This window comes from Solanum pennellii, chromosome 7 (assembly GCF_001406875.1).
Source record: "Solanum pennellii chromosome 7, SPENNV200".
NCBI lineage: Eukaryota > Viridiplantae > Streptophyta > Magnoliopsida > Solanales > Solanaceae > Solanum > Solanum pennellii.
In genome coordinates, this window is record NC_028643.1 from 6716073 (window position 1) to 6729556 (window position 13484).

A 13484-nucleotide genomic window follows, 5' to 3' on the forward strand; every position below is an offset into this window, starting at 1 on the left:
TGTAATCTTTTGTTGAGACTTGAAGTTTAATAAAGTGGAGTTAAATCTTACAGAGGTGTAGGATGTGATTTTTATCCTTAAGAGTTGGGGTTTTCCGGGATAAAATATTGTGTTATTATTTTATTTACTTCACAAAACGTAACTCCTGTAATCTACAAAGAAACATATAGAATAAATATGTTCCTTAGGCAATTTTGGGGGTCAAAATTCCAACAAAACACTTATAATAAGTCAGTCCAACTTTGAAGTAGCCTATAATCTAAATGGACAACTTAATAATTAGTACTACTACATATGATGTAGCCAACACACAATTTATTTCTAACATTCATACGTCCTTATTATTATTCACTTCAACATTTATAGGCCACCCAACATACATTGAAGATGATATTTTGCATACTTAAATAAGTAAATAAAATACTAAAATTTCAGGAGTTTGTGAATTTTAAGATGGACCAAAATAAAGGAACTAGATAAAAAAAGTTTTTTTTCTGAGTTATTGATAGATCAATCTAAATTTTCGAAGTCTTCTCCATTGAAAGCTTCACTGAGGAAAACTTCCCATTCACATGCATCATTCTCATGTGTAGTACTTTCAGCAATATTTCCCATAGTATTCTCCTAATCATTGTTACAAACATTTAAAGTGAGTTGTTTGTGTGAATAATATAAAAAATAAAGTTATTTTGATCGATAATAATAAAATAGAACTTTGGACTAACCTCCATGGAATAGTTAAATCCATTAACATTAGGAGTTATTGCATCACTTTGAACTGAAGGAGGATCATTATATTCATTGATGTAATTGTTGTTGTTACTCATGTTATTATTCCAATTTGAATGGGCATTCTCCAAACCAAACGAGGAGGAATTATTCAAAGTGTTGTTCCAAGTTATATTGTCATTCTCCAACCCTAATTGGAAGGTGTTGTTCAATTGTGTGCAGGAGACAGACCTGAAATACAAAAAGAACATGTTCTTAGCTATCATATCATGTTAAACAAAAACAATACAAACATCAATAATAAAATATATTGTTTTTGACGGGTTTTATATGATATTATTACTATATTAGTAGTATCATTTACAATGATATTTTGATCTTATATAGAGTTAAGATACATTGATCGTTATAATTCTAATATTATTATTCTTTTTCAAATATAAGAAATATTATCTTGTGAACAATATAAGTTCGCGAATCAATAATATCAAAAGAAACCTTGTGGAATCACAAATACTTTTCCAGAAGTTGAAGAGAGAGTTGTCATTACTTTCACCAAAAGTTATTTGTGCCTGCAAATATGCATGAACTATTTAGTATAGTACGAGAGGGGGGGGGGGTAAGGATTTGAAAAGGAATAATATTTCATGAGTATAAATGTACTTGTGATTGTCCAAATATTTGTGTTGGATTTTGCTGGAAACCTACAATCATGTTTTGTTCCTGACTCTATTGCACAAATAAAAATAATTATATAAATTTATTTTGAAAAAAATAGCTCAAGTTCTTAATGAGATCTTTACGAGGAATAATGTTTTAAGAATGTTAATGTACCTGTAATTGTCCAAATATTTCTGTAGGATTCTGCTGGACATCTACCATTATGTTTTGTTGTTGATTCTATTTCGCGGATAAAAAAATAGTAATATCAATTTAAAAAAAATATCTCTTTTTGGAGATTCTAGTTAATGCGCATTCAAAAAGTATTACCTGCAACGGGATATAAGGTGATGAGTTTTGGCTTTGAAAAAATGGTATATTCCCATTTTTTGAAGAACTTGCAAAGGAAGGGGTATATGCGTAATTGCCAGAACTATTTGCTATTCCCTTCCCCTCATTCATCCAATTATGATATATGCTCTCCCGGATACCTGAACTGTAATAATAACAAAATAATTACTTTAAAAAGGAAAATAAAGACATATTTTTTTTTGTAAATAAATATTATTTGGAAAAAAATAATGACCTGTATGGATTAATCCAATTATTAGTATCAAACTGGTGAGGAGCTGTTTGTTGTGCAACAAAGTGAACATCCATCTTTTCTTGTTTCTCCAATTCCATCTGATCAAAGTTTCTTAGACATTAATATATATATATGAGTTGATTTGATGAACTATTTCTAAGAAAAATAATTATTTTCTTGAAATTTGTGATTTCACTTTATTTTTAAATAATAAATTAAGACAAAATAATTGGTGAAAGAACTAACTTTTCTAGCCTTGACTCTTTCGAGAGAGAGTTGTAAGTTTCTCTCACACCAAATGAGTTGATGAAGAGAAGGCTCTTGCCCTTGTCCTGGTTCGAAATCCCTATGGAATCATATTCAGACGATTGAAGTATACTATAATTTAAATGTCAATGAAAATTTTTGGTGATACTGTTGTATTCAACCTTGATGTTATAATTAAGATGAAATATAAAGAAAAACACTTGTGATACTGAATAAAATGACCTTATGTTAGCATCCAAAATCTGCGATTTCAATGTGCTCTTCTTGATTTGTAGCTCCAAATTCTGGATCAAAGAATTTCAAGTTCAAATGATTTTATAACTTTCTCATTGGCTCTAAAATGATTAATTAACATTTATTTATTAAGACAACTCTTAATTTTTATTTCAATGTCTCACTTAACTAACAAACTACTCCCTTCGTCGCATAATAGTTAATCATCCTTACAAAATAGTTGTCCACTTTACTAAATCAAGAAATCATTAATTAGATTTTTTTTATATTACCCTTTCAATTAATTCTTTTTGAAAGTGTTCACATTTGATTTAAAAATTTTCAAGAAATTTTTAAATGGGTAAATTAGTAAAATTATATTCTTACTTATGATTTCTTAATGTAAGTATAAAAAGATAAGTGATCAATTAATGTGAGGCGGAGGGAGTACTAATTAGAATTGTACGGATAGATTGGAAAAAAACAACATATAAGACATCAAATAAAGTTGTGCTCACCTCAATCCTGTAGAAATTAGAACACCAGCATTAGGTTGAAACATCCAAAGGAAGCCATCATGAGATAGTTTAATTCATTAGTGATAGTCAATATTACTTAATACAAAAGAAATCAAGTATGAGGCACTAGGTAGTAGTATCGAACATTTCGATAAATTAAAAACAATGTAACACTTACATTACATCGTCAGTGTGAGCTCTCTTACATTTTCAGTTTGAATCACAGAATAATAAAGCATGATTACCAAGATTCAATTAAAATTAATTTTTCTACTCCATAAAAATAAAAATAAAATTACATACATCTTAATCTTTTTACCTCTTAATTGTCAAATTAAATATAAGCTTGCTGTTGTTGGTGTAACACATATATATGCTCTTGCAAGTAAGTATGATTTTAATGGTTAAAGCTAATGGACACTATACTACAAAATAAGTAGCAAGTCTATAATTTTCTCTGGTCAAAATAGATTTTGTTAATTATGCTTTGACTGACCTTTTGATCTCTTTCTTTAATAAGTGTACTAAAATATAATAATAATAATAATATATTTATGATTATATAAGTTTATAAGTTGGTCAAATTAATCTTTATATCCATATTTTATAATTATTAGTCAAATCACTTATAGCTAAGCATCTAAAATTTAATATCAATTAAAAAGTATGAAGTTATTACCCTCTCTGTTAATTGATAATAATAATAATATATGTATGATTATATAAGTTTACAAGTTGGTCAAATTAAACTTTATCTCCATATTTTGTAATTATTAGTCAAATCACTTATAAGCTAAGTGTCTATAATTTAAAATCAATTAAAAAGTATGAATTTATTACCCCTCTCCGTTAATTGATTTCATTTAATAAGCATTTTTATTTGATTAAATATTTCACTCATTTAGCCATAATATCTTTTCTAATCCTCAAAGTATTCTTTTTTAAAATAGAGCTTCTATTTGGTTCCATTTTCATCGTTCGTTAATCTCCTTATGCATATTCTTTTTTAATTTACATGTTTAGTAAAAAAAACCATTGAACAATATGTAATTAGAGAGAGAAAATAAATTAATCCAAAAATTAAGGAGTACGAGAAAGATAAGAGATCAAACTTTTTATCAAGAAATTGTAGCTTTCGAGCATCTCCCTTGATGTGGTTCAATTGCCTCAGTTTTGTCATCTTTTCCTTCAATAGTATACCAAAAAATATATATTATAAATAATGGTGGTTAAAATTGTCCCGATAATTAAATTTCATAGCAACTCTATTAATTACACACTTCTTAATTTGAAAGTAAAAAATGTTGTTTTAACAAATTACAAATCAATTAGTATTTCATTAATACTAATGATGTCATTTGCAGAACCTTTTAATTAATACTGACTTCATTTTAATTTATTTGTTTGATTTTGTATTGACATAAAATATAATAAATTAAAAAAAAAAAATTCAATTTTATGGAATATGTGAATATATCCTTTATTTTGTGGTCATAAACATGTTATGCAGAAAGTTAAAACAAAAGAGTTGTTGAAAAAGAAAAAAAAGACTCTGTTGGATGAATTGAATGTTCCACGTCACTAAATAAATGTAATCCCGATCTACTTATAAAACTTATACAATCTTCTCCCTTTGAAATAAATTTTGAGTGTGAATTAGGCACATGACTAACTTGACATGATCAATGCCAAAACCGATGTGGCCCCTAGGAAATGGAATAGTTGCGGGGTGAAAATCACACTCTAGATCAGATAGTGAAATGCGAGATAAAAGGTATATGTATCTGGGTGTGGTGGTGGTGATGGGGTGAGGTGGTACTGGGGTGGGGGTGGGGGGGAGAGTAAATGAAATGCCAGATAAAGAATGTTCGGATGAAGAGAGGTGATAAAGGAAATCACGAATAAGCAATGTCCAGATAAGGTCGTGTAAGGGGGTGGGGGTGATAATCGTAATAAGATTTGAGCAATCCTCATTCCTTTGGATTTTGTGGTATAAATTAGACTCAAAACCTAAGTTGACTAATTCTTTCAAAACAATCTAAAAAATTTAAACAAATTGAAACGAGCGAGAACAAAATTTAAATTCAAACTTTATTAATTTCACATTTATTTAAAGATTATACGAATTAATTCACATTAATAGAAGTAAGACATAATTTTAGAAAAATAAAAATTCCTACAAATAGATATCGATAATAAATATGTAAATGAGTAGAGTAAATTTGCGAAAGAGTAAAGTACCTGAACATCAGCCATGTGACTAACCCAAACAAGAGAGAAAAAAAATAAAAGAACTCATAAGTTAGTACTACGGTATAAAATAATAATCAATTCTATAAATTTAAGATTAGTCCATGTACGTCAATTTCCTCTCAACCGGAAGCTCAATATAGCGCTGAAGCATGTCTTTAATTCTACAAAAGGAACAATTTAGTAAGAAACTTAATCTAGCTAATCGTTTTATTGATTAATACCTAGCAAGATGTAACGACAATTTCTATAGGTATTGATCGTAAATATAATACCTTTTTTGGCTACAGAATTTACTGAGCCGATTTGCAGACGAGAACGCGACAAACACCACGTCCACGTCACAACAAATTGCAATCTCTTTCACCTTCTTTAGTAAATAAGTACGCCGCCTAGAAAATGCGACTTGACGTCTCTTCATCTCTACTATTTTCTTTATCTTAATTCTTCTACCCATCTTGAAGTTTTTTCAGGGGAGTCTCTTCTCTCCCTTGAAAGGAACAACAACTTAGAGTATTGTGTGAAGTGTGTGAAAGTTACAATGACTGAAAGAGGAGGCTCCAAAGTAGCTAATTTATAAGGGCAAAAAGCTATTAAAGTCAAATATGAAATAAATAAACAAAGTTGGTCAAGCTAATTCAGATATGGTCGTGTGACTTTTGTTATTAAAAGTTAAATTATCATAATTATGAATTCATATTCAGATAATATTATTTAAGTCTATGCGTTTACATGTGAATATTGTATTAATTAATAATAAATGTATAATACTATAAAAAAAGTAGTGTGAATGTTATATTATTAGTACAAATATTTGAAAAAAATAACGTAAAATTTGTAAAATCAAACTGTAGTTAAAAAGAACCTGATAATCCACAATTATACACTAAAAATTAAAGAACAAAATGAAGTATAGTGAGCAAAATTTTGGCATTGATATTAAAATTTCAAATTCTTGGTAGGAAAACACATCTAAACAATAAGTTAATGGAAAGACAAACCACATTGTAAATGAGCACAATACAACACAACTACTTTTTAAAATTAATAATAACAAAAAGGATTATGGTCAAGTCCAAAATAACAATAATCTAAAGTTACAATGAAAAAAAATGAAGTGATCTACCAAAATGTTTTACGTTATACGTATCCCTATATATAAATTAATATACTTACCTCAAATTTTACTCTTTCATCCAGTTTGACTTTTGTAAATAATAGTATCACATAAAAAATACTAATAAAAAAATAACATTTATTTTTAAGAAAAATTGAAAAATAAAAAACGATTTAATATATAAAAAATAGCATGTACTATTTCACTACCTTTTTCGTACTATCCATCCCTGAGTTCTCTATATAGAAAATTAGTTAGTGTTTGAATGTAGTTATCTTTAAACTTTAAGATTGTCTTCGTTCTAGCTTCAAAGATTAAGTAGGATTTTCTCATTGACCCTCATCCAAACATGCTTAACATAGTAATATTTTTTTTAATTTTGGGTATAAAGTATATTATATTAATCGCTAATTAATATGCATCAATACATAGTAGAGTGACAAACCTTGCTTGTCCACCCTCCAATATCCCCCCTCAAGTTGGAGGGTAAAGAAATGACCCCCAACTTTTTCAACAAATGGCGATGGGGAACCCCAGACAGTGGTTTGGTAAACAAATCAGCCAGTTGATGCTTCGATGGCATGAAGGGAAGTGTAATTAGACCAGCGACAATTGTTGTCTCACAAAGTGACAATCCAGCTTAACATGTTTCGTCCTTTCGTGAACGACTGGATTTTTGGCTATGCTAATGGCAGCTTTACTATCGGAGTTCACTGTGATAGGAAGGAATGGAGGAACAGAGAGATCAGCAAGGACACGTACCAACCAAGTAATTTCAGCAGTCACATGGTGCATAGAACGATACTCTGCTTCAGCGGATTAAAGGGAGATGGAAGCTTGTTTCTTTGATTTCCAAGAAATGGGAGCACCACCAAAAGTGATGAAGCAACCACTGACAGATCTTCGAGTTTTACGACAAGAGGCCCAATCGGCGTCGTAGAAAGCTAATAGAGTAAAGGTGGGATATGAGGAGAGAAAAATTCCTTGACTTAAATCATTTCGTAGGTATCTCAAGACTCGAAGCGCAGCAAGATAATGTGATTCAGAGGGATGTTGCATATGTTGACTGAATGTCAATACAACAAAAGACAAATCAGGCCTAGTGTGCATTAAATAGTTGAGCTTCCCAACTAAATGTCGATAAAGTGTTGGATTAGCCATGGAGGGACTGTCATCGACATGAATTTTGGAATATAGATCAAGTGGTGAAGATACAGCAGCACTAGAACAATCAAATTCAGCAAGTAACTCCAAGGTAAACTTGCGTTGATTGATGATGAAATCCTTTTTTTCTCAGAGGATTTCCAATCCTAAAAAATAGTGAATGTCTTCGAGATGCTTGACTCTGAATTCTGTATGAAGAAACTGCATGATGTGATTAATTTCTGAGATGTCCTCTCCTGTAATTAGGATGTCATCAATATATACAACGATGATAGAGTGAGAGAACCAGATGTCTCAAAGAATAGTGGGTAGTCGTTCATAGAACTAGTATACCCTTTTAAAGCAAGAGCTCCAGCTAACTTAGAATACCATTGTCTAGATGCCTGTCGCAACCCATATAAAGACTTTCTGAGAAGACAAACGTCGTTGGGCATGATGGAGGGTAGACCTGCATGACACTTCATGTATACTTCTTCCTATAATTCACCATGAAGAAATGCATTGCTAACATCCAATTGATGCACCTGCCATGCTTTCTTGATAGCCACCGTGAGTAGACACCTGATAGTTGTCATTTTGATTACCGGAGAGAATGTTTCTGAAAAATCAACACCTTCATGTTGAACACCCACCCTCACTACCAATCGAGCTTTCAATCTCTCAACAGACCAATCTGACCTGTGTTTTACCTTGTAAACCCATTTACAAGGCAAAGTTGTCTTTCCTGGTGGTAATTTTAGGATGTCCCAAGTGTGATTCAATGCAAGAGCCTTTAATTCAGCATCCATTGTTGCTTTCCAGCCAGTATGTTTAGAAGCATGTGCATAACTCTTTGGCTCAACTACATCGGAAATAGAATGAAACATATGCTGATTCGAAAGAGATAAAGAGTTAAAAGAGAAAGTAGTGGGCTGGATAGGGTGGACAAAACATGCATTGGTAACATCAGTCAGTTGGATGTTATTGCAACAATAATATTCTAGATAACTAGGTTTATGTCGCATTCTTTGAGTTCTCCCTTGATTGATGTGGGGAGAAGATGAAGAAGAGAGGGAAGAAAGGGCTGGACTGCTGACATTGGGAATGATAGGAGAGGATGTCTCAATATCTGGGGATGTAATATCAGGATGTGCATGAGCTTGTGGAGAGGATGAAGGATAAGAGACAGATTCTGGGATATCCATAGTAGAATTATGAGATGGAAAAATGGGAGGAAGAGAGTGATAAGATTTGTCAGAGGCAAAAGGAAATTGCTGCTAAACAAAAACTTTCTTAGTGTTGAGCTCTAACAACTTGTAACCCTTTTTACCTTGTGGATAACCTAGGAAGACACAAGTTGTTGCCCTTGGTTCAAACTTTCCTCTCTATTGAAATTGAGTTGAAGCATAACATAAACATCCAAAGCTCCTCAAAAATTGATAGTTAGGTTGCTTATCAAAAAGAATTTCATATGGTGTTCTTCCATGTAGTACCTTGGATGACAACCTAGTAATCAAATATGTAGATGTTAATATGCAATCTCACCAATAATCAATAGGTAAGTGAGATTGAAACATCAGTCCCCTTCCTAATTCCAATAGATGTATATGCTTCCTTTTCACAACACCTTTTGTTGTGGAGTTCCAACACATGAAGTTTGATGCAAAAATCCTTGAAATTTAAGAAAAGCGGTCTTCTGAATACTTGTTCCCAATTGCAGTGCATTGTCAGATCTAATGCACTTGACTTGGGCATGGAGTTGTCTCTCTATCATAGCTAGAAACTCCTTATGAGTAGGGAAAACAATGCTATTAGAGATTAACAAGAAAGTCCAAGTACCTCTACTATAATCATCAACTATGGTAAGAAAGTATCTAAAACCATTATAAGTAAGTGGTTTGTACGATCCCCAAGTATCAATGTGAATCAATTCAAAAGGCTTTGTAGAATGAATAACACTTATTGGAAAAGTGAGTCTAGTTTGCCTAGCTTTAGGACAAATATCACAAACATGTATTGATTTAGAAGGGAAATTAATGAAACTGAATTTTCTCATTGCAGAAAAGGACAGATGCCCTAACCTTACATGCCAAAAATCAACAGAGGGATTACATTTGCAGAAAAAGGAAAGAACTAGGAATGGAACTACTTCCTTGTAGAATTGAAACTACATTAGTATTAGAAACAAACTGATACCTAATAGTAGAAGACTTCAACAGGTACAATCCCTCATTTACTTCACCAAAAGTTTTAATGCTCCTCGTTAAAGGAACCTGTAACACACAACCACTAAGAGTAAGTAACACATTATATTTAATTTTACTTGACAACCTATGCACAGATATCAGATTATACTTGAAGGTAGGGACATATATGACATTTTTCAGAGTCAAATTTGGAAGAATAGAGACACTTCCTGTATGAGTCACAGTGATCCTGAAAGAATTAGGCAAAGTGAGAGCTAAAGACACAGGAAGGGGAGTGAGCAACAGAAAAGAATTGGTGTCAAAACAGATATGTTTAGAAGCACTGGAATTAATAATCTATGTACAGGAATTAATAACTGATAAACATGAGCTTGAGTTCCTCAATAGTACCAGCAATGGCATTTCCACTAAAACCAGTCGTTGGTGTTGCCTTATGTTCCTTCAGGACATCTTTTGTAACCTGTTGCACCAGATTTGTGTATTGTTCTTTGCTTATGTACTGGCTGTAATTGTTGTAGGCTGTATCCTCTTGTGTGTTTTGATATGCTTTAGATTTTTCTTCTGTTGCAACTGTATTTGCCTTCACTGTTCCTTGATTGTCCCTTGTCTTAGTGAACTCAAAATCATTGGGGTATCTAATGATCTTGTAGCAGTTATCATGTACATGTTCTGTTTTCCACAGTAAGTATGCAACATTAGGATTGTACTTAAACTTCCTTGACCTGAATCTCTGGACTGGTTTTCCATTCCTTTGTTCCCCATTATCATACTTCTGTGATTGAGCATTTCCTCTTATCATTTGGTTACCATTTCTGTGATTCCACTTGCCTTGTGTTGTTGCCATAAAAGCTGTTGAGTTGGTTAAGGGGTCTGCATTAACATAAAACTCTCGTTGGTTCTCATCTTGCAACAAAAGAGAGTACACAACATCAATTCTTGGCGAAGGGCTCATCATCAAAATGTTCTCTCTTGCCTGAGCGTAGACGTCATTCAACACCATCAGAAACTGCATTAATTTCTGATGTTACAGTGATTTAACCAGCTTTCCCTTACCCTCACATACACAGACATAAGAACAAGATATAATGACATTAAGGGAATCCAATTCATCCCACAACCTCTTAAGTTTAGTAAAGTAATTTTCTAGATCACTCATACCTTATACAAAGCTTGATACCTCTTTTTACAGGTGATACATCTTTGCTTCGTTACATCTTCCGAATCTTCTTTCCAGGCTATCCCAGATCTCCTTGGCAGTCTTGGATTAGATTACGCTGTCTCCAATTTCCTGGAAAGTGAATTCAACAACCATGAGATCACCAATATCGTTGCAACAAATCCATTGGCCATACTCTACTGTATCGAGACCTGGAGCTTTGCATCCTTCATTGATGGCCAAGCTTTTTCTTGGCTGAGAGTGCTATCAAAACTGCCCTACTCCATCCTAGAAATCCCTTCCCGTCAAAGGTAGAGCTGATGATATTCATTCCTGGCGAATCCGAAGAGTGTAGATGATAGGGATGATTGATGTCGATTGTGTTGGTCTTTGAAACACTGGATGTGTTCAACACCTGAGTTACAACCTCTTCTTAATCCATTTTGTATTACAGATCAAAATGAACGATGTAAATTTGTGAGAAATAGATTGGATTGAGCTACTGCTCTGATACAATGAAAGAATGAAAAGAAAACGTTTGGGAATTTTCTGATAATTTCATTCATCTCCAAGCCTGCATATATACAAGTTTTACACAGAATAAAACTAATAAAAAAAGAAACTCAATATCCACATTCCTTTCTTTATTTGCCTACTCTATAACTAATCTAACAGACTTATATTCTTCAGTGTGCTAATCACGTGAGCAAAGTTCTAGAATGGCATGAATATGTATAGGTGTCACTAAATCAGATGGACCAAATTCAATCCTTCTCATTTGTGATGAAGAGTCCAGATTGCTCTGCCTCTTGTTTCTCTTTGACATTCTTCTTTACAGCTCTTCTTTCCGATTTCTTCTTCTTCTTATTGCAGTATGGAATCGATGCCATGGAGGTGACTGGTTTTACGCCAATAATAAGTTGGAGGTCCTAATCGGGCTTCTTTTGTTTCTGATTGAAAAACCTAAATATTTCCCAAAGTCTTTATCGGATTTATACTTTGGTGATTTTTGGTTTCCTTTAATGCATTTAAACATATTTCTTTTTCTAGAGAAAGTATTTCCAAAGATATTTTTATTCCATTCAAAAAAAATTTTGTACTGCGAATGTTAGATGTCCCAGAGAATATTATTATTTTCCTTCCAAGCTTTTGAAATGACATGGGTTATTTGCGGATGGTACGTCCACATGGTTTCAAATTTAAAGATTTTAGATCGGTTGAGGGTTGACTTTTGTACTAAAGGGGTGGGGTAGGTCAAATCACCGGTATCCCCCTCTCAACATTGAAGGGTTTCCCATTCATCAAAGTTAGATTCGTCACAACTATGTAACTCCTATTTAAAAGTAACAAAAAAATCTTACATCAAATTGTGATTTTGGATAGATTGTTGGGACAATTAAAGATGTGTTTTTGACGCATTTCTCTTTGAATATCATGACCCTGAAGTCCTCTTAAACTTCCATCATATCTGTCCTCTTCTTCCTTAGTAGAACTACGACGACTTTATTTCTTCTAGATTTATATTTTTTTTCTTAGATTGGAACTACCCGGGTGGAGGGGATAGTCGTATTCGAGTCATTACCTAGGAGGTTCACACTATGTTATTAGGTAATGTTGGTCTGATCCTTGTTTTGGTAGCTTGCAAGTTCACTTGGTATGGGTGTAGGGTGCAGTATCGCCTCTTGAACTTATTGTTGGAAAGAGAGGGTGGGAAAAGCGATGAGTATGGTGTTGAGTGCGATGTGGGGATGGAGTTGCATAGAACGGGTTGTCCCTTAAGTTAACATGATGACGGGAAATAGAGTGGCTGCTTTGGGTGTTAAATTTTTAAGGTTTGGGCTCCACTTTTCAACTCAATGTATATTACTTTTACCGCATGAATTCTACTCTCAATACTGCTCATAACATTGAATACATGCATTGTTAACCTTTGTTTACTTTAGGGAACATGAATCCAAGTGTTAATTCATATCACAATTTAATCATGGTTAATAAAAGTGATATATGAAGATTGAGTGAATAAAGCAAATTAAGTTTTATCAAGAAAATTCAATTAAAATGGGTAAATTGTTAGAGTTTTGCTCCTATTTTTCTTACCATATTCGAATTTTACTTTTCCCTCGAAGGAAAGTCAAAGCTTTACCATAATTATTTTTAATTTTTTTTAAAAAATATAGTTCTCTTCCATATTTGGTTATACTTTCTTTAGAGGAAAAATTTCGAACTCTATAAATTGAATTCTCGATCATAAGGAAAAAAACACAATAGATCCACAATGTAGTCATTAAAAGAGTTTGTTTATGGAGAAATTCTCTCTATACAATTTTTATGTATTTTTAAATATGTAGGCTAATTGTAACGACCTGTTTAGTCGTTTTGAGGAGCAGAATTTATTTCTGGAAAAACTGTGTGAGTCGACGGAACCCACGACGGACCGTCATGGGCACGACGGGCCGTCGAGGGTGTCTCGTTCCAAAAGACTTAGACTTCTGAAATTTGGGTACTGAAATCGACTCTCTGAACTTCGTGACGACATGGCAGGACGGACCGTCGTGGGCACGACGGACCGTCGCAGGTGTCTCGTTCCAGAACACTTAGACTTCTGAAATTTGGGTACTGAAATCGACTCTCTGAACTT

General features: G+C 32.9%; 2 protein-coding genes and 2 long non-coding RNA genes across 4 annotated transcripts; 1 reads left to right on the forward strand and 3 right to left on the reverse strand.

Annotated features, from left to right (window-relative positions):
• Positions 1-439: 439 nt before the first annotated feature.
• Positions 440-1569, reverse strand: LOC114073904 (putative uncharacterized protein DDB_G0284715). Its single transcript, XM_027918204.1, has 4 exons — positions 1393-1569; positions 1228-1301; positions 726-960; positions 440-624 (listed from the first exon to the last, which is right to left on the reverse strand). The coding sequence occupies exons 1-4, from the start codon at positions 1441-1443 to the stop codon at positions 511-513; spliced, it is 474 nt and encodes a 157-aa protein (XP_027774005.1). The 5' UTR covers positions 1444-1569; the 3' UTR covers positions 440-510.
• A 156-nt stretch (positions 1570-1725) lies between these two features.
• LOC107024796 lies at positions 1726-2528 on the reverse strand. The gene is made up of 4 exons (XR_003579155.1): positions 2465-2528; positions 2222-2321; positions 1976-2073; positions 1726-1885 (listed from the first exon to the last, which is right to left on the reverse strand). It is a non-coding gene; the product is annotated as an uncharacterized LOC107024796 (long non-coding RNA).
• A 4233-nt stretch (positions 2529-6761) lies between these two features.
• Positions 6762-11402, forward strand: LOC107024523. Its single transcript, XR_001457365.2, has 2 exons — positions 6762-7595; positions 10880-11402. It is a non-coding gene; the product is annotated as an uncharacterized LOC107024523 (long non-coding RNA).
• On the reverse strand, positions 9517-10873 carry LOC107024522. Its single transcript, XM_027918189.1, has 2 exons — positions 10081-10873; positions 9517-9756 (listed from the first exon to the last, which is right to left on the reverse strand). Exons 1-2 carry the CDS (start codon positions 10700-10702, stop codon positions 9734-9736), a joined length of 645 nt encoding a protein of 214 aa, XP_027773990.1. The 5' UTR covers positions 10703-10873; the 3' UTR covers positions 9517-9733.
• Positions 11403-13484: the final 2082 nt, after the last annotated feature.

What these genes read in the sequence shown, in the direction of transcription:
- LOC114073904 (XM_027918204.1), bottom strand. Translation starts at nt 1,443, where the DNA reads ATGATTGTAGGTTTCCAGCAAAATCCAACACAAATATTTGGACAATCA. An exon ending in AAATATTTGGACAATCACAA is followed by an intron (nt 1,302 to 1,392) that starts GTACATTTATAC and finishes GCATATTTGCAG; the next exon opens with GCACAAATAACTTTTGGTGA. An exon ending in AGTATTTGTGATTCCACAAG is followed by an intron (nt 961 to 1,227) that starts GTTTCTTTTGAT and finishes TTTGTATTTCAG; the next exon opens with GTCTGTCTCCTGCACACAAT.
- LOC107024522 (XM_027918189.1), bottom strand. Translation starts at nt 10,702, where the DNA reads ATGCAGTTTCTGATGGTGTTGAATGACGTCTACGCTCAGGCAAGAGAG. An exon ending in TAGTGGAAATGCCATTGCTG is followed by an intron (nt 9,757 to 10,080) that starts GTACTATTGAGG and finishes TGTGTGTTACAG; the next exon opens with GTTCCTTTAACGAGGAGCAT.